Genomic DNA, 25940 nt, shown 5'->3' on the forward strand with positions numbered 1-25940 from the left:
CTGCTACTATCATCTGTCTAAAAGAGTACCCTAGCTGTTTTTGACTCTAACTACATAATGCATTAAGATCCCCAGGGGCCATATAGTGCCCACAAGATTTATCAAAAGGAAGCTCTGCCTGGAATATGCAACAGGAAGAGGTTTTGGCTGGTGATCTCCTGGCCACAGGCAGGTATGATCATCAATGGGTACAAGATACAAGAATTGAGGGGAGATAACAACATGTGGCATAAGGGTGTCAGCAACTGAGACACCTTTTGATGAGGGGAACCAGATTTGGAAAACCAAAACATGACATTTCACAAACACAGAAAGTAGAACTACAATTTCACACCAAAGAATGACTTAAAAGACAGAGCTCACCGACACAGAAAACACAAGCAACAAGACACTAAGGAGAATACATTAAATGCAACTTTTACAGTGAGTATATTCGGTCTTGATTTCATTCATTTCTTAAAAGGCTGGTAACTAAACCTAAATTGGTATACAAAGAAGGTTCCCTTTCTCTGTGTTCTAAAAACTGGACGGTGCATATGCTGAATTTAGTGAAATCTGCTGAGACAGATGATAAAAAACAGGACTGTCCCTGCCACTCCAATATGCCTGGGGACCCTACTTTTGAAGAGTGAGTCAGAGTCCTGATATTGTAGCCAGCACCACAATTCACAATCACAAAAGGGCATAATATATTAGCTGTAGACAAGCACTCCTTTAAAATCACAGCATTAAATCCGAGAATTAAGTCCACACTCACATGCACATCCACTCATTCACAAGGACCCCACTCAGGCATCCAAACACCCCCGAACACCTTACATATACACAAACATATATCCACCCACAGTAGGAGTCCTGAGTCTACCACGTCCTAACTGGGCAGAACTTACAAATGCGTGGGTAACTCATCCCAGAGGCCTCACAATACCTACAACCACTTGAAATGAAAGAGCAAAGGGAGAAAGGATTAATACCTGAAATTTGAGACATTTTTGCTGGGATCCCTGAAATTTATCCAAGTCACACTGAACATGTGCATGGCCTAACCTTGCATGGCTTTTATTTTGCTCCAGTGCTCACTGTGTGTCTGTACTCCCTCCCACCTGACCACTTTTCCCTTGTCACTTTATTTTCTCTCCTGTAGGACCCTACTCATCATGTAACTCTCACCTCTTCCATTGGATCCCTATCGTCTCTCCTTTACCAAACTGCTCTCATTCCATGTACCTCCTCCCTCATGTCAGACACTCTTCTTTTTTTTCTTTTTTATAAAACAGTTTAATTGGTTTTAACATCTTCAACAAATACAGCATGCCATGCACATGCCATAAAGATTTAATCAATTGTAAAACATGCTCTCTTGTACCCCCCCCAGGATCTATCTCATTCAGTTTCTCTCCCTCTTACACGATCCACCCTAAACAGTCTCTCTTGTCTCTCCTATAGGATCATTCACATCCCATCTCCATCCTCTCTCCTCGAGTATTCATCTCACCCGTCTCTCTCCTCTCTCCCGCAGGGTCCCTTTACCATTCTTCTCTCTGCCATGACATCCCAACCTGAGTTCTGGTGGCTCCAGAATGGCAGCTCCTTCTGTTGACAGGTGGACAGACCAAGTGTGCAGCTCTGCCAGCCAGCTCACTGGAGATGTCAGGCTCCCCAAAGTCTTAGCCTACAAAAGGGATAATAACTTAGAGGGCTTGAAATCCTCTCTCTCCAAGCTAAACATGTATTTGGCACCATTATGGGTGCCATCCTCACCCCTAACATAGCCAAAATGTATTTACAGAAAAATACAAAAAGGGTGTTAACCATCTGTGCTGGTCATGTACCTTGGCCATGTAGATAATTAAGGGAACAAGGAGCCTGTACAATAGCGAAGTAAGGGTGGATTCAGGAAAAGCCAAAGAACAAGGATTTGCGCTTTGGGTAGTTACTTGTGCTCTGGAGATCAAAGGTAAATTGGTGAAAGTAGTGGGATTCAACTGAAGTATTTCACACACACAGGCAAAGGTGAGGGAAGAGGTAGGGTACAACAGGAAGGCAAGAAAATTAAGACGGGGTAAATTAGGCAGATGACACTGATGGAGAAGCTGGGCAGAGGTGTTAGCAATGGCATCACCCTTCGAATTGACAAGGCCATACTTCAAATATTTGGTTCCAGTGATGCAAAGAAGGAAATGGGGGCAGTGATGAGGATTAATACAGATGTGAAGAGGACAAAGGGAAAGAGAGGGGATGCCTTAGATGAGTTTCACAGCACAGTATTTGAACTGCCAAATTATGTAATGAAAAAAACACAAATGTTGGAGCATGATTGATTTAAACATAAAGCAATACGAGTCTGTAACGAGAGGGAAGCCTTTAATGAGAGTAAGCATAATTTGTGCGGAGACTGTTAAAAACAGGAAAAGGTGCAGATTGGGTGTAAAAAAACAGGGTTTGTGGTACTAGCAATGTGGATACTGTTTCCTTCAGGTGAAATGGTTTCTGTAGGTGTCTAAGATAAGAAACACCCTGAGAAAGTATATTGGGGACCTCTAGTCTGAAAAAATGGGCTTTGGATCCAGCAGTGCAGTATGGCTTTGGCATCTTCTTGGAGCCTCGGAAAGGAGGGCTGTGTCATACTGTGATGGTGGCGGAGAGTGGCCTGCTACAATAGTGCATGAAATAGGAACGTGAATAAATGGTTGGGCTTCAGGGTAACATACAACAAGAGAGAGACGCGAGAGAGCAAACAGGCTAGAGAAATATAGAAAGAGGAGAGAAGAGAGGCAGGGACAATTATGGATGAGGAGAAATAAAGAGGGGGGAAAGAAGAAGCAACAGAAATGGAGACAGAAATAAAGGCGGGGGAACAGGGGAAACAATTCCCAGAAATGGAACAAAACTGATAGGATGATGAGAAAGAACCAGAGAGTAATATAAATATACATGAGAAAAACATTGAATTTGAAAGAGAAGGAGAATAACACAGAGCAAGAGAAACAAAAGGGAAAAACAGAGTAGTTAGACAGTTCGGACACACCAAGACTGTCATGATTTCTCTGGCCCGTTTTTAGAGAGAGTTGGGCTCAAATTAAAGAAGCTTAGCAAATTTAAAATCCATCTGAGCCATCACCCACCACCAACATAAGCCGCTACTTCCTGAGGTCACCTTAGCTCACGGTCATAGGAGTTGACCGAGCTCAAAGCTGTCCCACATAAAATGACAGGATGCGAGAATTAGCTCAAATGCATTCAACAGTACAGTATATATATATGTAGATAGATAGATAGATAGATAGATAGATAGATAGATAGATAGATAGATAGATAGATAGATAGATAGATAGATAGATAGATAGATAGTTATGTCGTGACACGGAAACCACAAAACTATATAACTTAATAAATAGGGACATCTAAAAGGCATTAATAAATTAGAATTTAACTTGTCTTACAATAAAGTAATCTACAAGAATAAATTCAAGTGCATGCTTGACATATTGCAGGGATGCAAAAAAGAAAGAATAGTCTTCGAAATAGTTTCGAAAGTTTAACTTCAGGTAATTCTATGGCACGAGGTCTGGGATCGAGCCTTCAAGATGGCATGTTATACTGGAAAGAGCCACTGAGCTCTCTAAATAATAGAACGTTTTTTAGAATGACTTGTTTGAAAGCATTGCAAAGTATTCTGACTTGTGAAACTCTAGTGTTACCTGGCAGTTCTATGCTCCACCTGTGACAAAGCTTACACAATCGCTCACATGGAATTCATGTTATACTTGTTTTGGCTAATACATCAAAATAACTTCTGTTTTTTTGATATAGCAAACAATTAACATACTTTTAAAGTTTCAGTCACCACATATTTATTTCACTTTGTAGAACACAATTAAAAATGAAAAAACAACCAGATGTGCATAGTGAGGCTTAAGTGAATAACCATAACCAAACAAAAAGTGTGAAGCAGAGAATAAGGTACATGGTGAATTGGGTTTGCAAACAAATGTATAGTACAGTTTTTCAGGATAATACAATAGCACTATTGTACCATCACATAGTTCTATTAGTCAGCAATGGTTTATTTGCTGTATTGTCAATGGCGTTTCGACCCTGCGGAAACCAAGAGAGTCTCTTCAGGACAGAGGATAACCTGGGGGAAGCTACAGTGGAGAAGTGGAAATTAGGACTGAAACACTGTTGAAGAAGAGTAAATCAAGGTTAATGGTATGGGAAAAGGGAAGTAACAAACTTTCCCCTTGGGAGAATGCAAGGAGTAAAAGACAGTGGCAATAATGATCATCTCTGGGAGTGAAACGTGCCACCGAGTGCGCACACCAGCATCAATGAAGTATACTTTCGGGTCAGTTCCTGAGAAATGATGATGAAGGGAAACAATATTCTATTGATAGGAGAGAAAAGTCACATATTCTACTATTAATGTTATAGGGAAATGCACCTTACCTATATTAGCTGGTCAGGATTAGGGAACACCAGTATCTGTTAGCTAGTGCCTCCACAATGGGAGCGCAGACAAATCGATGCAGCCACGATGGACCATCAGTATCATCCAAGAAGTCATCCAGTGAGAACACTGACTACAATTAAGGTGTCTCACGGAAGTGAGATAAGGAACGCAACAAGTTCTTGCAGGTAGGTTTGGCTATCGGCAGCCTCACTGTGAAACGTGGTGCAATGCTAGCTACGGGCCTAGAAAAATGATATTATATCAAATATGGAAGGCCAAGGGACCAGGAAAAAGAGTATGCAGGCAGGGATACACTAGATGTGTGAGGCAAGTCTTGACGATGTGGGCACAAATCACTGAGTGAATCTAATATAAAGTCAATAATATCTATAAGCAAGGAAAGAGAAGAGTAAAATAAGGGGCATGATGCATCAAGAGGTATACCCAGAATGAATAAATGAAAAAGATAAACAATAAAGAACCATTATACAGATAAAATGAAAGAACAGGAAAATAATATAGTATATAGATTTACCAGATCAAACATATAAAGTAAGCAGTTTGTGTATGTAAAACAATCATGAATTAAAAGAATTAAAAAATTGCATGATGGTCACAGTATCTTGGACTAGAGGAATTCCCAGGTCAAACAATGCATTGAGTCGCAAGTCAAGATCCTTTCTTGACTCATTCATGTTGACTGATAGTTCAAAAGGCCTTCACCGGCTTTAGTATTGGGGCGCCACTTCATAAGGGAAATAAAGGTGTGCCATTCCTCCATGGAATTGAGTCCCATCGTAATCGAAGAACACTTGTCAATCGATTTGCATTCCATATGTTGCAGGATATGGGATACGTCTCCACCCCTAGGTGATGGCAATGACCTTTCAATCATCCGTCACTTGATGTCATCTGGTGTGTGACCATGTTCCCAAAATGCAACACCTAGAGTGTGTTTTCAACTTTGCACGTGATGCGGCTCCTATGTTGCCCAATTCTGACCTTGACCTATTGTGATGTTTGGCCAATATAAATCAAGCCACATGGGAACCATATGCAATATGCCACATTAGTAGACAAACAATTAGTATGGTATTGCAAGATATCTTAATGTTGCCATTTTCTAAATTGGGGGTGTGGTAGGTAAACTGACATGCTACACAGTTACCACATTTGAAATGTCCCTAAATAGGATCTAAGCCAGAGGCTGATAAAATGTTAGTCTGTGGTTTCTTGGTATTAGTAATAGCACTTACAAGATGGTGTCTAATGTTCTTGCTTCTCTTGTATGAGAACAGGAGGATTTCAGAAAAATCACCTAAATGTCTGAGTACAGGCAAATGTTTCTTGATTATGTAGACAACTTTGTCAGTGTCAGGACAAAGTGTAGCAGCACAGACCGTTTTGCCACATAATGGCTTCTCTTTAGTTTGGAGAATTATATCTTTTGGGCTATATCAAGTGCATTTCATGGATGACATGACTAGTGGTTTGGTATATTCTCTCTCAAGAAGCTTGTTGCGGAGGATAGTAGCTTCTTTGAAAAAATCATGTTTTTGGGTACAGTTTTAGCAAATTCTCAAAAAATGGCCATAGGGAAGGCCATTTTTGAGAGCCCGCGGATGGATGCTTTTATATTGTAGGTGTGATTTTACTTCCCTTACGAACAAGCACCCCAATACTTAATCTCTGCAGGCCATTTGGACTATCAGTTAGCATGAATGAGGCAAGAAATGACCTTGACTTGTGGCTCAATTAATTGTTTGACCTAGGAATTCCTTTAGTCCAAGATACTGTAATCATCATTAGTGTTTTCATTCTTATAATTCATGATTGCTTTACATACAACTAACTGCTTACTTATAAGTTTGATCTGGTGAATGTGTATACTTTAATATGTTCCTGTTCTTTCATTTTATGTGTTTAATGGTTGTTTATTGTTTATAATTTTTATTTATTGATTCTCGGTATACCTCCTGATACATTATGCCCCTTATTTTACTCTTACATTTCCTCGCTCGTAGATATTATTAACTTTACGTTACATTCATTCAGGGATTCATACCTACATCGTCAATCCATGCCTCACACATCCCTGCCTGCATACTCTTTTTCCTGGTCCTTTGGCCTGCTACGTTTGATACATTGTAATTTTTCTAGGCCCTAGGCTCGCTTGGCAGCATTATACCACATTTCACAGTGAGGCCGCCGATAGCAACGCATGCCTGCAAGGACATGTAGCATTGCTTGCCTCACTTCCGTAAAACGTTATAATTGTAGTCGGCATTCTCACTGGATGACTCCTTGGATGATACTGATGGACCATTGCGCCTGCATCATTTTGTCTGTGCTCCCTTTATGGAGACTTTTGCTACTAGATACGGGTATTCCCTATTCCTGACCAGCTATTATGGGTAAGCTGCATTTCCCTACAACCTTAACAGTAGAATATGTGACTATTCACTCTTATTAATAGATCATTGTTCCCCTTCATCATCATTTCTCAGGCACTGACCCGAAAGTATACTTCATTATTTCTGGTGCGTGCACTCGGTGGCAAGTTTCACTCTCGGAGATGAGTATTGTTCTCACTGGTTTTTGCCTCTTCTAATCTCCTGAGGGGCAAGTATGTAACTTCCCTTTTCACATACCATTACCCTTAAATTACTCTTCTTCAGCAGTGTTTCAGTCCATATTTCCACTTCTTCCCTGTAGGTTCCCCCAAGTTATCCTCTGTCCTGAAGAGATCCTCTTAATTTCCACAGGGTCGAAAAGGAATCAACAATACCACAAATAAACCATTGTGACTCATAGCACCACGTGACTCCACAATAGTGTTATTTTATTATCCAAAACCATTGTACTATATGGTTGTTTGCAAAACTAAAACACCATGTACCTTATCTGGTTGCTTCACACTTTTTGTTTGGTTATGGTAATTTACTTCGGGGATCACTGTGCACATTTGGTTGTTTTTTCATTTTTAATTATGTTCCACAAGTAAAATAAAAACTAATTTGGTGACTGAAACTTTAAATGCACGTTCATATTTTTACTATATCAAAAAACAACAGTTATTTTGCTTTATTATCCAAAATGTGTATAAAATGAGTTTCTTGTGAGTTATTGTGTAAGCTTTGTTTAAATACCCAATTTCGCATAGAAATTTGGGTTGCTCTTGTTAAACTGAAGTACCACCTGTGGCAGTAGCACCCTGATAAGATGAAAGGATTGGGATGCTTGCGATGGGCCACAAGCATCATGTTCCGTTGACCACTAGACAGGAAGATTTGGTCATCTGATTAGAACATCTTGGTGCTGCTCTCTGACAGCTGGCAACCGTCGGTGTGGTTCTCAGGTATCTTTCAGATACCACACTGGAGCCAGGCTGAGGACCCGGCAAGTTTTAGACTCTTAGGGATAAAATCAGATAACCTATAACCAGAGCAAGCTGGTTGGACAAAGGAGGACACAACGGGAAAGGTTTTTGAAAAAGGTACCATCCACCAATGGACTCCCATTCTTTAGACTCTTTCAGGTGTTCTTCCTGACCTGGTTTGATGGACACCAATGAGGAAAGGACGCAGAGTTTCCCTCTAATTGAGGAAAAAAAAGGATTAACCTTCATGCAGGAGGTTAGCTTGACTGAACTCATCTGAAATACAGCCACTGATTCACCAGTCAACGACAATAGCTCATGCGTTGGGTGAAGAATACCATTCAGCTGCACATTTATACAGGCTGACCCTTGATAATTCACTTTGTAGAAGGCGCAACCCACTCTCCTAACGCCATCAGCACCTTCAGCAACATAGCATTTCATTGAAACTTCTATGGGTGTTAGCGCCACATTAGACGCCTGATTGATTGATGAGCTAGGGTCAACTGCAAGGGTTCATGTATTTACAATAGGAGCCTGCACTCTTGGACTTATCCAAGACAATGTTAAAGGCACACAAAGTGCACAAAAAATGAAATAAATGTTTCTTTCAAACTAATAACTAGGAAAGCCTGGTCACTGATTCACAATCTCCAAGGTGACTCTGCAATGCCATTTATGAAAAAAAAAGGCCCATGGAATTTGTGTACAGGTGCCAAGTGTCTGCACTTGTCTTCATCTTCATCAAATGTCAATGAAAGAAGAAACTTAGAAAAGCAAAACAGTGTTGCGCACAAAAGGCCACATTCCAGTTCATCGTGTTGTTTGTTGCCCACTGTTCAACTCCAGGCAGACAGTAGGCAAATGCAAATCACAACTTGTCCAACTCCCATAGGTAAACTCCTGCTTAAAAACTGCCACACCAAGTCCACTGCATATGAGAACACAAATAAACCAAGGCCAGTTTCAATCTAGTTGGACCACATTAGTGTTGTGCCGCTTGAGTCCAGTGTCACAATGAGCACACAACTCACATCTGGGCATACTTGTTACACTTAGGGAGTCACTTAGGACAAAAAAGAGATGGGTGGAATGTGCAAATTAATCTCAACCATTGGTCCTTAATGGGCCATAGTCCAGTTCATCCCCTTTTTCCCACTATGCAACAGCAGCTGAGATTAGTTCAATCTTTTATTCAGCATTGTCCCTCTTTTTTAGGTCTGGAGTTTACCCAGACCATTTGCTTTTCCCACCTAAATTCTTAAAAATTACATACATATAGGTCCAGATGTATGTAGCACTAGTCGCAAAATACTGGTTGCAATTTGTGACTAGAATTTTGCGACCAATGTGGTATTGTGCAAACCGACCAATGTACTAATAGGACGGTACACAAAATACTGATTCCTAGTGGTTTGCAATTCGACTTAACTCATGAATATTACTGAGGTAGGTCGTAAAGTGCAACCCATTATGAATCGCAGCAGACCACTATGTATTTACAGTGGTGTAGCAAGGGGGGCGGTCTGCCCTCGCCAGCACGAGTTTTGGGGGCGGCAGCCTCCACCCCACCGCTCTTTTATTCGGCTGCCGGGCGGCAAAAGCAGTGACCGCCACGGGTGACACAAGGGCTTGCTACGTTACTGTGTATTTAACTGCTTGTAAATAAAGAAATTCTTTTAATGCAGCCTGTTTTTCATAAAGGAAAACAAGATGAGTTAAAAAAAAATAGTAACATATTTTAAGAGTAGACAGTGGTCCTTGGGACCACTGCCTACTCTTGGGGATCCTTTTCCATTTGTGAATGCCTTATCTGTAGTAGTTGGTACTGTATTAATGTTTTGAGACCAGATTTTGGTCATAAAACATTAATACATGGCCATTCAATTCAGTATTTGGATGGTATGCCCTAAATACCCCCCTTCCAAATACAGGCTCAGTATTTAGTCACAAACCCAAATTGCGATTCGGTACTGGTTACAGAATTTCAATTTGAATTTTATGCACATTAAAAAGCTTTTTTGCGGTCTCAAACAGCCCAATTCTGTGATTTAGCCATTTTCAAATGCAAAAAGGCTTCACACATCTGACCCATACATAGAGCGGCTTTCTGTGAGCCCTCCTCATCCAGTGGTCTGTTGTTTTTGTGTCCACCCACCACGGCACACAGTGTGGGGCAATGAATCAACCTACCTCAGCCATTGGTTTCCCTCACAGCAGCTTTCCATTACTCCTACCGGTGCCTGCAGTATGCTACATTCGGTGTGGGAAAAGCTATCTACCCTCATCCTTATATGAGCTTTTGAACCCTTTCACGATAGCTGCCTGATAATTTTTGAATGGCTTTTGCTGTACTTAACTACTTTACTAAAAACTATTCAAAGCAAGCCACCATTGACAAACAGGGACTGAAGAAGAGAGAGAAAATTGGGCAAACAAAAGACAGACAAGAGAGAAAAGAAAGGACAAATCCTTCAAATAATGTTATTTTAAATAGGCGCTATTCACAATATCACCCCAGGCCACATTACAGCCCTGTAGAAATTACTCAGATAAATGTTACAAATTGATTGCAATGGTATAAAAAAGGAATTCATAAAAACATAAGTATGACAGATTCAGTGCAGAGAGTGAATTCAATGTGGAGTTCCTTGGTCCTTTGGGAGCACTGCAGAGGAGCAATCAAGTGCCACCCATAGCAAGACTCCACACACCTCAAATAAACAGTACATCATGGAAAATAGGGGACCCAGTGACAAAAATATACTGACACAGTGATTGTTTCAAAATATAAATACAACAAAAATGATGCTATCGATGAGAAAGGTGGTTGTTACTCTGTTTAAGCAAGATTTCTATACTTCGAAGGTAGAAACACCTTTAGTGTAAACAACAAAATGAGCACAAGCATGCAACAGTAGCCGTGCTCCCAGCATAGGTCTAAGAGGGTCAAATCCATGCCAGATTTTTCGGATATCCACATAAGATATAATTCAACAAAATAAAAACATTTACATGGTAAGTGGTCATCTTAAAAATCTGGATCTAGCCCCCGTGGCACAGCATTGGATGCATCTGGAATCGTACATTAGCTTCTGAGAACACAAAAGGTTCCTTATTTAGGAGTACAATTTGATAAAGCCACAATGTACTTACACCATCACACTGAAAGGCCAAACCTGAGAATTGCTAGAGTTCTTTGTAGGTTGCAGGGAACCAGAAGTCTTGCAATAAAAACAAAATGATAAAGAGTTACTACCTTTAACAGGAGGTCTCCGAGTCTTCACTGTGGATCAATAGTGAACTTTCAGGCCTTGATATTGAGTGGGCCAGTAAATTACAATCTCTTTGTAAGCCCGTTTGCACAGGTATCAGAATCCAGAGCACTGTAGTAAGTACTACACTTATTCCCTGGTTGAATTTCAACAGGTCAGAATTTACTGTGTGAGGAACATGCAGTAAATCCCAACACATATCCAATTTTGTGTTGAAATAACCAGAGAAGATAAGGAATATTTACTACATCCGATAAATTCCCCACCTTATGGCATTTATAATTACTGGGTGAAATAAAATACCTACACGTTCCCGGCTCACTCATAATTAGTCCTAAGGCAATGGGCTCAGTCTTAGGGCATTAAAACACCCAATTGTCAGAGGGACAGACATGAATATTGAAAGATCCTGTATAACGTCTCGCTGGGTCCATGTAATCCGTCCAAATTTGCCACCTGGGCTCCTTAAAGTCTTGTATACCAGGTCTCTGAGTGAAGTGACTGTGTGCAATAGTTGAATACTCTAATCGGTACAACAAACAGGTACATTCTGGGCCTTTCAGGACTGAATAAATATTTCAGCGCTAAATTTCACTTTTCCACGTCTCTTGACATCACTGAAAAAGGGGGTGAGATAGATTATGCCTCAACCCCTCTCTAACTCAGAGGCCAGATAGATGTCTGGGGAAAAGAAAAATCAGATTAAGGCCCTGGTGATAACTGGGAACAAGATGAGAGGGAGTCAACCACTAGGTGTTCAGCCTGCCATCATACATCCCTCAAAAGTATTAGAGAAACATTGAGGGGGAAACAGAAAGAGGAGACAATGCGAGCAGGAAGTGCAAAGGAGGAACAGTGCAGGACAGAGTGAGCACTGGTTTGGGTGATGCTGCATGTGGTGTTCTGTAGTGTTCCTAGCCTCTGTGTGATGCTACATGCCAGCAGATTTGTTTTCTGCATGTGGCATCAACACACACTCCCGGTGCCAGGATGCATGCTTCCCTTGCACGTATTGCCTAGCAATCCAAGAGCCATAATTGGTCAGTGCTACATCATACTTTTACCACAGTTAACTCACATCTGCGATAAGTGAGTGAGTATGGTTAATCTGATCCTTTTCCCCTTCAGATATCCTTTATTCAGCATCTACTGTAATAAATGACATTTAAAGGTTTGACCAGATCACCTGATTATATCTGACCAACCATATGGCCTGTTTTGCATCTTCTGCCCCCTCCTTTGGTGTGATCTGACTGTCTGTTTTACCTAACAGGTCTGATAATGTTTCTTTCCCTAAACTTGCGTTGTTACTTTTCTTCATTACAGTTTTCGGATCACCCCCGTGAGCTCTTCCCCAGGTACAGTTGTCCTACAGGTCATGGGTTGTGATTGGCATGGGCGGATATGGTGTAATGAGCACAGGGGTAAGGATGGGGCATGGAGCATGGGAGATGGCCCATGGAGGTGTGAATGGTCATAAATTGATTAAGCAAAGGAGGATGAGTGGTGGGGAGTCAGGTGGCATGGGAAACAGGCTGGGTGCATTAGGAGCACGGAGGCATTAGTGGCAGCCGGACACAAAGAATATGTGGATATTGGGCATAGAAGCATGTGGGTTGAAAGGAGGCATTGGAGCATGGAGGGATGAGGGGAGTAGACTGTGTCAAGTATATATAAGAGCCTGGAGCAAACACCAATATGATTATGTGTAATCTCACCTCTACATTGCAGGGTACTGATTATTATTAGCTCCAGATATACTTTCCTGCATGTAACTTAGTGTTTAAGTCAACATGGATGCACCGTTATTGTCATGTGATATAAGTATATGTGATAAAGTGACTCAGTAGGTGTGGTACAATGAGCATGGTGGTATAGTTTTTTGAGGCATGAGGTAGTGATGTGCTATGGACAAGAAGGTGTGGATGATGCCCAGAAGATAGGGAGGCCTGACCTATTGCAAAGCATGGCAGATAGGGACATGAAGGACTTGATCATTTTTATAAGGTATCATGTAGGCCAGAAGGGAGAGGTGGTAGGAGTGACAAGGCTAAGGCGTTGCCACGAGATGTTCATAAAAAGTGAGAAAGTGGGGGGAGGAGCTCAGTGGAGGACACCTCTATTCCTCGCCAGATTCTCATCTCCCATCCTTCTTTTCTCCTCCAGGGGCACCAACCCATTTGCCACTGTCAAACTCCGCCCAACTGTGACCAATGACCGCTCTGCTCCTTTGATTCGGTGAGTGGCGGACTCAGGGTGCTTCTCCTGGGCACCATGAAGGAGGGCATTTGCGCCAGTTCCCCTCTATCCAGGAACCTGAACTCTCTACTGCCCAGGAGCCAGAACACCCCATCGTCCTTTTTCCCAGAATTCTCCACTGTCCATGATCCAGATGTTCCACTCTCCACAATTCTAAACACTCTCAAATGCAGGATCCAGAACTCCTAACTGTACATTATCCTGAACGTTTTATTGTCGATGACACAAAACTCTCCACTAGAGACGATTGAGCCTCACTGCAGAGGATTTTGAATTCTCAAAATGTTAAACTTTCTGGCATTGAAGATGCTGAACTGTCTATCATCCAGACCTCTCCGCTGTCCAGAATCCTGAAGTTTACACACACTACAATTCTATACTGTCTGGGAACCGAAGTTCAGAACTCCTCATTTTCTAGGAACCACAACACTCCACTTGTGAGGATATGGAACTCTCTATAATTCTAAAGTATTTTGCATCCAGAATCCTTAACAGTCCATTATCCAGAACTTGCATCTCTTCGAGGTCCTGAACTGAGCTGACCGTTAGCTACAAACTCTCCACTATCCAGGACCCCAAATTCTTCACTTTCCCAGAATGTTATCCCAGGCCATCGAGGATCTACCCAATTGTTAGAAATTAATACAAAGACCCTTTTTAAACTCCATTTCAAGATCTCCTTCTTCTAGAGGATGGTGTCTTCAACTTCTCTCAACACCAAGATCTGGCTACGGATATTTCACAAGCTCTTAATATTGGCCACTGTGGTCTAGCAGAAGCTTGGTGGTAAATTTGGAGCTGTCTTTTTATGGAGTTCCACTTTGATTCTAGTCAAATGCAACCTTTTCTACTTTTAATTGGACTATTTCCACTTTGTATATGCTTCTTCAGGTTTGTTCCTCTGAACATGGTAGTGCGGAAGGGTCACAATACCCCATCTTGAAAAGCGTTAGCTTAGGTTTTAGTGTATGAGTCCATGGCTGCCCCACCCTCAGCCCTATAGACCTGCATCAAAAAATCCTCAGCTACTAAGCACCTTCACATGAGGGGTCCTGGCTCCCCTCCTGCAAAGATGCACCCCCATGTAAAAAGTAGGCGAACAATGAAAATTACAACCCCTTTTTCATGGGTCACAGTAATCAGCAAAATCAACCAGTACGGTGCCAACCGAGTAAAATCACAGTTATGAATATGTGTTGTTTTTTTTCTGTTGCCCTCAACTTTCTATTTCTCTGGAAACAAATGGCCATTTTAATGGCAATAACATAGCAAATTTATTAAAACAGAATGTGGAGTATTGCAGTTTAACTACTTCTTTACCACATCTGCTGGTCAGGATCTCTGAATAGAAGTCTGTTGCCTTTCCTTTATAAGCTAAAATGCTCTACCATTTGTGTCAAAGTTTCTCTTTGTCACAGTAGACGTCAACGTCAACTAACCAGGGGATTTGGTATCTCTGGTTTCATTAGCATTTTCCCATTGATGCATGGTCATCTAGCACCATGGGCAGCAACAGCAATTCCAATGGCCCTGTACATTTCCAGGATGGGCTCCTATCCTCAGGAGCATGGCTACCAAAGATGCTGCTAGCATACAGAAATCTGTGTTCCTCAGTATCCTATGTTGTTATAGTGGTTCTCTGAGGGCCATGGAGTAGCGCAGTTTCTTTCCGACTCTCATGAATAATTCCTTGCAAATTAACTAGTAAGTTAGCACCAGCAACATAGCTAATGCTAAATGTAAAATGAGGATAGAGTCATGGATAAATGCATGCATTACATGGTAGTCACACAAGTTAATACAATTTAAGTACATACATGTTATTACTACTTTAAGAAGCAGCCGGTTTGAGCAGTTACAATTTTTTGTAGCTATTTTGTTATTAGGTGTAATTCCAAAGGCATATGGACAGAGCTAAAACTCAGTAGCTATGTCGTGGTCAGTTACTCTGAGCTGCAACTTAGCATCTGTTTTATGTGATTTGAGTTGAAACTCAGTAGTAGTGTTTTTGTGATTAGCATTTTGGAGTGAGCCGTAACTCAGCAGCTTTTTTGGGATTAGCTGTTTTGGTGGGAGCTGTAACTCTGTAGCTTTTTTGAGACTGGCACTTTTCTGTGAGGTGTAACTCAGTAGCTGTTTTGGAATTAGTTATGTTGTGTGAGTTTAAACTGAGTAGCTATTTTGTGATTAGGTGTTAATTAAGTAACTCAGCAGCTATTTTGTGTGAGCTTTAACTCTTTCGTGATTAGCTATTTTATGAGAGGGGAACGCAGCTTGTTTTTTGTGATTAACTTATTGGTTTGAGCTGTGACTCTGTAGCTATCTTGTAATAACCAATTTTCCCAGAATTGTAATTCAGAACCTATGTTTTTTAACAGCTGTTATGTTTTAGATTCAATACAGTAGCTATTCTGTGAGAACAGTAACCCATTAGTAATTGTGTAATGCAGCTCCAACTCAGTAGCTCTTCTGTGAGCTGTAACTCAGTTGCTTTTTAGAGTGAGCTGTATCTTAGTAGCCATTTCGTCTGAGCAGTAATGCAGTAGTTATTTTGTATCAGATGTTAACAATTGTATCTGAGCTGTAACTCGGTAGATATGTTGTCTAAGTTATAATACAGAAGTTTAAATGAGTTTCTTCAGGTTTGTTCCTCTCAGCATGGCGGAGTTGAGCAGTAGTACGGTAGCTTTAACCCTGTATTTGATATATGGCACACCACAAACAGAAACAATCTTCTGCTTTCCCGTGTCTCACCTTCCTTAGGGTTAGCATCAGTGTTGATTGGGAGCTAAAGGCAGCCTTGGAAAATGTGCTCATACCCACCCCATAGTGTAGCTAGTGAGTAAGTCTGATCATCTGTAGGAGCTTTGGGAGGAGGGTCCAACTGCCCACAAGAAAATGGTGTTCTTTTCTTCAGTGCTACTTGCCTGTCTGGATAGATGTTGATTTATCAGTCAATACATATTCTACGGGTGGTTTTCCCAATTCACTAATAAGAGCTTATCGGATAAGCTAACTCAGAAGTGAGGTTCACAGGAATCAAGACATTTGTTTTTTGCCTTTGGCAAGTGGTTATCAAATGCCAGAGGAAAAAAATCAGCCTCAAATAGAAAAGGCTTGAGGTATTATTCTCACAGCGGTTTTATGGAAATGTGTGCAGCCAAGCATGTGCAGCAGCAGTGCCCTTGTTCTAGAAGTGTCAAGCACATGCTCTGCAATATCTAAGGCAGCACTAAAGCCATTAGAACACAAATCACACGATTGTGATCTTCAAGACTGCCACATGGGCGTAGGAGCATATTTTCAGAATACAAATTTGAGTGACCTCAACAACTTCCCACCTAGCTGGGATTGTACTGGAAGCAAATTAAAAGAGTCAGAATATATGTATACCATGTGATCAAGATCATGAACAAGCTACCTTTCAAGTACCCATGAAACCCAGAGCACTGTGGTGTATGTTGGTTATCACCAGTGCTTAATTTGTTAAAAAGTTAAAGAAAAAAGAAAACTGCCAGGGCTCCCGTTAGGCGGCCACTGCAGCTTACACCACACTCTGCTCTGCTGCCATTGATAGTAATGACACAACTGCTAACCATCAGACTGCTACAGGTGTGACAATTCAGACTTTTTCAGGCACCCAAAGCTATACGAATGGCTTGAGAGGCAGGTAATATTTGCTGTGGTCATCTCTAAATTAGCCAGACAGTGCCAGCTTGTGGCAGACTGTCACAAGGGCTGGAATTGACAATTAAGTGCTGGTACCCAGGACCAGAAGCCCCAGGCTCAAATTTAGCACTGGTTATCACACTGCCTTCTTGTATCCCATCTTACAAGCTTCAAGCAAAGATAGCTTGCAGGTTTTAGGGCACTTGAGTTGCAAGAAAAACACTGATAACCTTGCAAAGAATCATCAAAGGTGTTAGCGGAAAGCTGAAGCCAATGAAAAGGGATTTATTCTAACTTCTCTCTGTGCTGGTACTCCTATGTAACTGTAACAGCTGCCTGGAGTGTGGCGACATAGCTACCTCAGATAGGGCCAGGCTGCCTACACACCACAAAGACACATAGCTACAAGGAAGTAATATGTTCTTACCGTCTGTAGAGCCATTACATTGCTAGATTGGAATACTTGTGTCATGACATCAAAAGCTCTATGCAATAACATCATATATCTGTAATATTATCCAACTGACTGTCTGATAACATGGCTATTCCTGTGAAATAACAATCAGATCGCTGTGTAATAATTTTCAGATCACTATAAAATAACCTTCACTTTCCTGTAACATTTGTATCGTTATAATACCTTTTATACTTGTGCAACAACAAACACATCCATATGTGATAACCTTTGCATTTGTGGTAAAGACTTTCACAATGGCAAAGTTATGCTCATATCTTGGTGTAATAATGCTCATATCATATTTTGGTGTAACAAAATGCACATCTCAGTGTACTAACATTTATTTCTTTCCCTTTTGACATTCATAACTCCTTTTTTAACATTCACAACTTTGGACAAAAACAGTCATATAGTGGGGTAGTCGTGTTCTCACCTTTTTCATAACTTTCATACTTGTGTAATAGCTTTCACATTTCTGACAATAACATTTACATTTTGCTATATGAACATCCAGGTCTTGCATTCATTACACAGACATCTCATTGTAAAATTATTAAATTTCTGCATAATAAAATTCACCTTTCTAGGTAATATCAATCATAACTCAGTGGAATAACATTGTCCTCTCTATGTAATAACACTTAATCACTCTGGCATACCCTTGATATGGCTGTATTAGAACACTTGAAACTCTCTGCAATAATATTAATAATGTTGTGTTACAACATTGAAGCAACTGATTGATCTTTGGTACCATCCACTTCTAAGTGCTGTAACATTTACATACCATTGTAATAGCAATCATATTTTGGGGTATTATAATAAACATCACTGTCATTGTTCATACTTATTTAACAACATTCAAATATCTTCGTAATAACATTCATGTTTGTTTTACCATTCCCATCTCCAGGTAATAACATTAATATCTGAACATTAACCGCTCTGTGTAACAACATTCACAACTGTATGATAACATTCACATCTTGGGATAATAATAAACACATGTTTTTTAATAGCTTCCATAGGTGTGCAATATCATCTATCTGTAACAGTGCATATCCACTGAATAATCCCTGAACTCACCATGTTTGCTTTCTAGTGTCCTTTTGTGAATTGGGAGGTTTTCTGAGTATGTGCAATATGCAAGTGGGTTAGGTGGGGTGGGATTGTGGTATAAACCTGTTGTAAACAATGTAAATAAAATGAAGGTATTCTCAAACGGTGCATTGGCATTCAGAATCTTTCAAGATTTAGCCTCAAATAAAAGAGGAGGGCTCAAGGAGGGGAGGTGGGGTCCTGTTTCTGTGAATAGTAGCACAGAGGAGTCCTTGTATATGTGCACAGAGCACTGGGGAGACCTGACATATGTGTCTGGAAGCACTAAGGAATCTTACATGTTTGTATAGAAGAACTGAGAAGACCTTAGGTTTATAATTGAAACAAGGACACCATATACAAAGATCATGAGTGTGTGCTTTCATTCCAAACAATGCAGTGATATGAAAATGCATTTCTTGGAGAAATATTTTATGGCTCCCTGTGAAATATAGATATCATCACAACGACAGTCCCAAGATCACTTTGCAGGGATTAACAATTATGAGAGGTACTGGGATTATGCTGCATGGGCGTAACAAATTATGCAGCAAGGTTATCTAGATATGCCACAAAAAAACAAATTATCCAGTACTTTCTCTGGCAGCACTATTTTGATTCATTTTAGGTAGAAACAATATTTTTTGTGAAAGCTGCTAGATATGCAAGTTATGTTGTAAATGAGGTATATCCATGCTTGTGCAGTACTTGCTGCAGCCACAGTACTTGCATAAATCCGCTGGTCTTCAACACTGTCCATTGTGTTATAAACAATTTATTCATGAAAAGAAAATCTAAACATTCTAAGTTGTTTTACTTTTAATTGAATATCAATTTCCTACAAGATAGTTTCTTATTTTAATTAAATAAGTTATTTAACCACATGCTTCTTTTTAAATCAAAATCTATATACCTTTTAGTAAAAAGAAATCTAAATATACAATCTCATTTAAATCCCAATTTTAATTTCCATACAAGGACAGCAATTCTTACATTGCTTGAAACTTTTGCCCTCCTGTCTGGGTTTGCATTTCAACTTTGTTCTGACGTTTTCCCTATGCAAACTGAACATCTGTTTGCCAACTGGAAGCAGGACCTACCAAGGGGTGCACCCACAGTGTAGCCACACCCACAGAGGAGCTGGCTATTGCCCCATCACAAGGAAGTTGACAGATTAAGATAGATTAAACCTTATTGCAGGGACACAACTCTTTTTGACATCTACCCTTGAGGATAGTGTTCTGGCCCCCTGAAGGGATATCAACGCACTTGTGGAAACGTGTAATATTTGACGTTAGCATAAGCGACAGCCATTTTGGCTATGGTGTCCATTTCGTTTACTTCGTAATTCTTCTGTCCTCTGCTGTTCGCCTTTTCACTCTGCTTGTGGCATCTATTTTAGTTGACCTCCTGACATGGCTAAGCAATGTATGTGCAGGGGGTTTGTAGCTGCCAGTGCACCTGGTCTCAGATGTTAACTGTCGACCATTTACTGCTGCCATAAGCATTCCGGCTCCCCCTCCCACTTTGATGACCACGTAGTCATTCATCTGCCCTTGTATGCTGATAGCTATTTCTAAACTTGTTCTTTCCATTTCTGTTCACATGCTTACATTGCAACAAAATGGTATAAAAGGGACGATGGTTTGTGAATCCAGTGTGCCTCCTCCTCCAACACTTGAGAGTATTGTGTGGACGTGGTCCCGCTCATGAGTGATTAATAAACTTGTTATTTATTCCAACTCCAGTGCCGATCTCTATTTTGTTAGTCATCGGACCCGTGGACGAGAGGATGACCCTGCACCAGTGTGCTCACTTTTAGGCACATTTCCACACACTACCCCATAACTCTCGTCTTTCACCTCTCCATGCAAGTATGGCACGATAAAACTTTATTTTGTTGGTTAATCACATCTTTTACACTACATTTGCAGTATAAACAGTAAACTAATAGATATTGAAAAGTTACTTGGGGCCGGATGTACGACCATTCCAAATTACGACTCGCAATTTGCGCTCAATTGCGAGTCGCAATTTGGAATGTACAACAGTGTCAGAGACACAAATTGCAACTCTCAATGGGGTCGCAAAATGCGAGGCTCATGAATATTAATGAGCCACTCGCAATTTGCAAGCCCATTGGGAATGGCTGGACCTCCCATGGATGGTAGCCTGCTGGGCTCAGCAGACCTCCATGCCTTGGACTGCTTGTCAAAGCAGTTTTTTTTAAATGCAGCCCGTTTTCTTTAAAGGAAAACGGGATGCATTAAAAAAAATGAAACGTTGTCGCTTCATTTTTTAAGGGCAGGTAGTGGTCCCTTGGACCACTGTCTGCCCTAAAAAAATATTTCAGAGCCAGTCACAAAGGGAAAGGGGTCCCCTGGGGAACCCTTACCATTTGCAACTGCATAACCACCCTCTTGAAGAGGGTGGTAATTGCGGTCGCAAAACATTGGTACATGGCTTGTGACTCGCTATTAGAAAGGGAACGCCCCTTCCTAATAGCGAGTTACATAACACTATTTTTAGAGTCACAAATTATTTGCGACTCGCAAAATAGTGATTGTACATGGCCCTATCAGAATTAGCATGCGCAGACGGATCGCAAACCTGTTCACGCATGCTAATTCACGTCATACATCTGGCCCTTGATTAGGTAAATTAAAAAAAACAGTGATCAATAATTAGTGCCAAGTACAAACAATAGATCCTATTCAAGTTGTCCTGGTATTGTTTAGCTTGAGATAGTCATATATTTTTGGGAAAGAAATGTCATTGTACGTCCACAGAAGATCTGCTTCATGGCTTCTTTTATTGTTTGTATGCCACTTGAGTGAAATAAAGCTTGAAGACAAAGTACATGAAAAAGTGTTTCGTTTGGTGTGTGACAATCTGCAAAAACTTTAGTAGGCACTGTTCACCCGGTACCTTCAAACTGTAGAAATAATATGTAGAATACTGAAAATCTTAAAAACATATTCTTTAATTTTGTTTCGGTCTTAGAGTCAAGATATTTTTGTGTGTTCATAGTCTATGTAGCTTGTAAATAGGCTGCATCATTGTCATTTCCTGATTGTAAAAGGTCTCTAGAAAAGAGGAAATGTTTATTGTAAGTTTGACAAGTATTTTGTGTTGAAATTTTTCATGGCAGAAAGGTTCTCAATTAGTGGGAGCTGATATTTATTCTTGATGGGGAATGTAAAACATTGACTAATTGGTTTACAGAGGCATTGGACGCCTAAGAAAGATAATTTACTTAGTCAACCCCCCAAAGAATCAATCTATGTCACAAATAGAGGACGAGTGCTCATTAATCAACAAATGCACTCATTGGATACGGAGAGTGAGAGGATGCCGGTCCATTATAAGGGAAGATATTATTGGGGTCAAGAGGCAATACAGTCTGGGGGGCCTGTGGACGCTCACGATGTGATAGCACTTTCCCTCACGCACCGTGATCTGGTGGAAAACTTGGTGGCCTTTGACTTACGGACCCAACATTTGGCCAAAACCAAAATACGCTTTAAGTATAACTGTCCAGAATCGCCAATAGAAATAAATCGACCACTTTATGTAGCCCTCAAAAACACTGGGTCCCCACTGAATGAAATCGATTGAAGGTCTACCTCGTCCCCAGCAGTCCCTAGCCCCCAGGCCAATGCCCCAGTACTCGTCACAATATATCCCCAGATGCACCATGATGAAAACTCTTCTGGAGAGAAAGCCAGAGTGGATAATCTGGTGATTGAGACAGATTGCACCTCTGAGACCACTGTCCCTACAGTCGGGCTTTTACCGCCCTCCAATCCATCATCACAAAGTTTAGTGTTAGTATCATGGAACATTGCTGGACTGCGGTCCAAGGGAGTGTCCCCCGACTGGAACTCCTTTGTTGAGAAATGTGACATATGTATCTTTCAAGAAACATGGTCAGTTGAACCGCATTATCACTTGGGGTATCTAAATTATTTTAAACCAGCCATTCAAGTCAACAAGGGTTGCCCCTTAGGGGGTGCTCACAATCTGGGTTCGGCAGGACATTGGCCTCACTGTACAAGTACTCCATCCGTAGGGCAATGACATTCTTGCCGTCCACCTGGGGTGCAGCACATATGGTGATATTGATATTTATAATATCTATGCTAGAGGGTGTAGTGGGGGACGAAGGTAGGATACAGTCTCTGGCTTAGATGAGCTCCTACACAACACCTCCTGGTCTACCTCAGTAGTTCTAGGGGAAGGCTTTAATACTACCTTTGTGCCCTTCAATAACAGGAAATTAGACCCAGCGGGGGAGGAGGATGAGCAGTGGGGCATCCCTTGTCTGGAAATACCCCCAATCAAAAAATGGACAGAGGTAGCACTACAGATGAAGGCCCTAAGCCTTGAACACGGCCTAAGGGCAGTTAATGGAAGAACAAGATCTGACAAGCAAGGGGCGCAAACATTTAGCTATGGCCAACATACAAGCCGGATTGATTACATGTTAATCAGTCTAAAAATTTGGCACATCCAGCAAGATATGGTGGTGATGGACAGAACAGAGTCCGATCATAACCTCTTATGCACTACGCTTACATTTGAGGATTTAAAAGAGCAATCACAAACCTCAAACTTACCTCTGACAGGCGAATTGGCACTGACTAATGATATGCGGCACCTTAAATGGCCAGTGGTAATCGAACGACCTGAAATATTATCAACCATCAATTCTGACTTGGAACACACCTTAAGGCAGATGTTGTCATCTCTTTGTGACTCCACCCACCGAAAGAAATAATACTCTTACACAATACTCTATTTGATAGAATACGTTTACACCTCCAAATTCCCCGCCGGTCTAAGGCAAAGGGAAGTCAGCAACACCCACACTGATACAATAACGAGTGTAAACAAGCGCGTAGTGTTCTGGGGGGCAATAAGATCAGGAGACCCATCCAGAGTCCAAGACACAAGGAAGCTCTATAAGAAGGTAATCTTGTCAGCAAAAAAGGCCTGGGACGAGAGAATATGATGGCAGGACTTAAAAGAAGCATGTAATGAGAGGAACATGCAACGCTTTTGGAGCCTGATAAAATGGGGCGCGGTGGCCCAGGGCAATCTCCTCAATCATGTGGACCCAGAAACGTGGGTAACGTTTTTCTCAGATCAATGTGCAGACTGTGATAGTAAGGATTATGACCCTTCCCGGGTTCATTTAAATCCATCTGACACTGTTTTTAACATAGCCGAAGTAACAATTGCACTGGGCACTGTTACCAGTGCCCGCTGACATCTTTCTGCAGGACAAGGCCAAATGGAGCCAGTACATAATGCTCTTAGCAAACGCCATCGCCTATTGTGCCCTGATCCCGGATACCTGGTGAGGGGCGGAGATCATCCCGATTTATAAAAAAAGGAGATAAATCTTTACCCGGGAATTACAGGCCAATAAGCCTCATAGACTCAATCCAGAAAGTCATAGTACAACTTGTTTTAGCAAAAATTCAAACTTGGATTGATGATAATGACATCCTGAGCCTCCTCCAGGCAGGCTTCCGGGCACACCTAAGCACCACTGACCAGGTCTTCTGGGTCATTTTAATCTACTGGCGGACGGTGACCCTTGGAAAAGGCATCATTTACGCAGCCTTCGTTGATCTTAAGTCTGCCTTTGACTTAGTTTCATGGCCCAAACTGTGGAGGGTATTGCAGGAGCTTGGACTGCCCCCGATCTAATGTTTTTTAATCAATCATCTCCTCGAAAATAACTTTGCCCAAATTCGCTGGGGGACTCAGGGAAACAAGACTGACTGGTTCCCAGTTGTGATGGGAGTACGCCAAGGCTGCGTCCTAGTGTCCACATTATTTCCACTTTTTATTAAGGGCATTGACAGTTTTTTAGCTCCTTTTACCACAGATGCCCCAGTCCTCGCAGGCAAAAAAATTCTGATACTAATGTTTGCGGATGACACGCTTATATTATCCAAAACACAGAGAGGCTTAAAGCGTGCACTGCAGCATTTTGAAGAATTTTGCTCACTGCAAGGTCTAAAAATCAATACCGCAAAAACAAAGTTCATGACATTTAATCAACATAGGTCATTCAAGGGTGGCATGGTAATGGATGGGCGACCCCTGGAACAGGTTGATGCATTCACTTATTTAGGCATCACCTTGCATAAAGGACTCAGCTGAAGGTCGCATATGGACACCATGGCCTTAAAGCACAGGTAATTGGCCAGCGTTATGATTAAGGAATTCAAAACATCGCTGACCAAACCTCTAACCCCGGTGCTACAGATCTATAGCTCTAAGATACTGAGCTCGGTTCTGTATGGCGCTGAGTTATGGGGTTTTGAGAAATTGCATCCTCTTGCTGTATCTGAGAACAAGTTCCTACGAGGGATTACAAGCCTACCCCAAAGTACTCCCTTGCTCTCCCTGCGTTATGATTTAGGCAGAAAAGCTATAGCTGACCTAGCAAGACTATGCCCTATCTTCTATTGGCGCAGAATGTGGTGTACACCAGAACTGGCCATTTTTGCAGAAGGCCTTAAAAATATACTGGAGGCTGACCACATCCACAAAATTAGCTGGTTGCGTGACATCAAAAGCGCCCTAACCAGTATGGGAATGCCATTATTGTGGGAAGACCCTAGCAGTACTGAGTTCCCATCAAAAAATTTAATAGGCAAAGCATTGTGAACTGATTGTGCAAGAAGCTAACAGAACAAGTGATGCCGCTACACTCACAGGAAAGTTCTTACAAATAAAATCAAGGCCATGTGTTGAGGACTACTGGGATGTAATCTCAAAACTGCTAGACCGTAAACTGTATTTCCAGTTCAGAGTAGGCTGTTTACCCCTGAAGTATTTCGCAGCTAAATGGTTTGCAGCTGTCGATGATAAATGCCCAAACTGTATTGATTCCGAAGAAACATAAGCACATGTGCTGTTTGTATGTCCCGCATATGTTGCACCTCGCAAAGCTTGGCTGGCACCGATTTGCAGGAACATGGGCACTCACCTGTCGAGTGTAGCTATGAGAATATTGTGTACTTATCCATCTGTATTGTATGCAGTATCAATAGCAAAGTTTTTAAGTTGAATGTGGATAATCAGATCTAAGTTCCTTCCAGCAAATTGATGAATGAAGACTTTTTCTATTAACACCAATGAGTTAGGCCTTAGTCCTGTTGGGACTTTTTAAACTGTTTATCATTTAGTTGCATCAACAACACTGTGTACATGTTTTTTAATATTTGTAATCCTCTTTTTTAAGACTTTTTTTACTGCATCGATCTCTTTTAAAACTTGTGACTTATGTTTTTATCCGACCTGCTTTTATGACATTTAACGTTGAATAAA

The 25940-nt window shown here is 41.2% G+C and overlaps 1 protein-coding gene across 1 annotated transcript in view; it reads left to right on the forward strand.

Annotated features, from left to right (window-relative positions):
- Window positions 1-18714, forward strand: part of BAIAP2L2 (BAR/IMD domain containing adaptor protein 2 like 2) — a 166203-nt gene extending 147489 nt beyond the window's left edge. The window contains exons 13-14 of the mRNA XM_085601326.1: window positions 12434-12465; window positions 13274-18714. Coding sequence (XP_085457452.1) covers window positions 12434-12465; window positions 13274-13349 — 108 coding nt within the window. The 3' untranslated portion in view covers window positions 13350-18714. The remainder of the gene's footprint in view (window positions 1-12433; window positions 12466-13273) is intronic.
- Window positions 18715-25940: the final 7226 nt, after the last annotated feature.

Source organism: Triturus cristatus, chromosome 4_2 (assembly GCF_964204655.1).
Source record: "Triturus cristatus chromosome 4_2, aTriCri1.1, whole genome shotgun sequence".
In the NCBI taxonomy this organism is placed as follows: domain Eukaryota; kingdom Metazoa; phylum Chordata; class Amphibia; order Caudata; family Salamandridae; genus Triturus; species Triturus cristatus.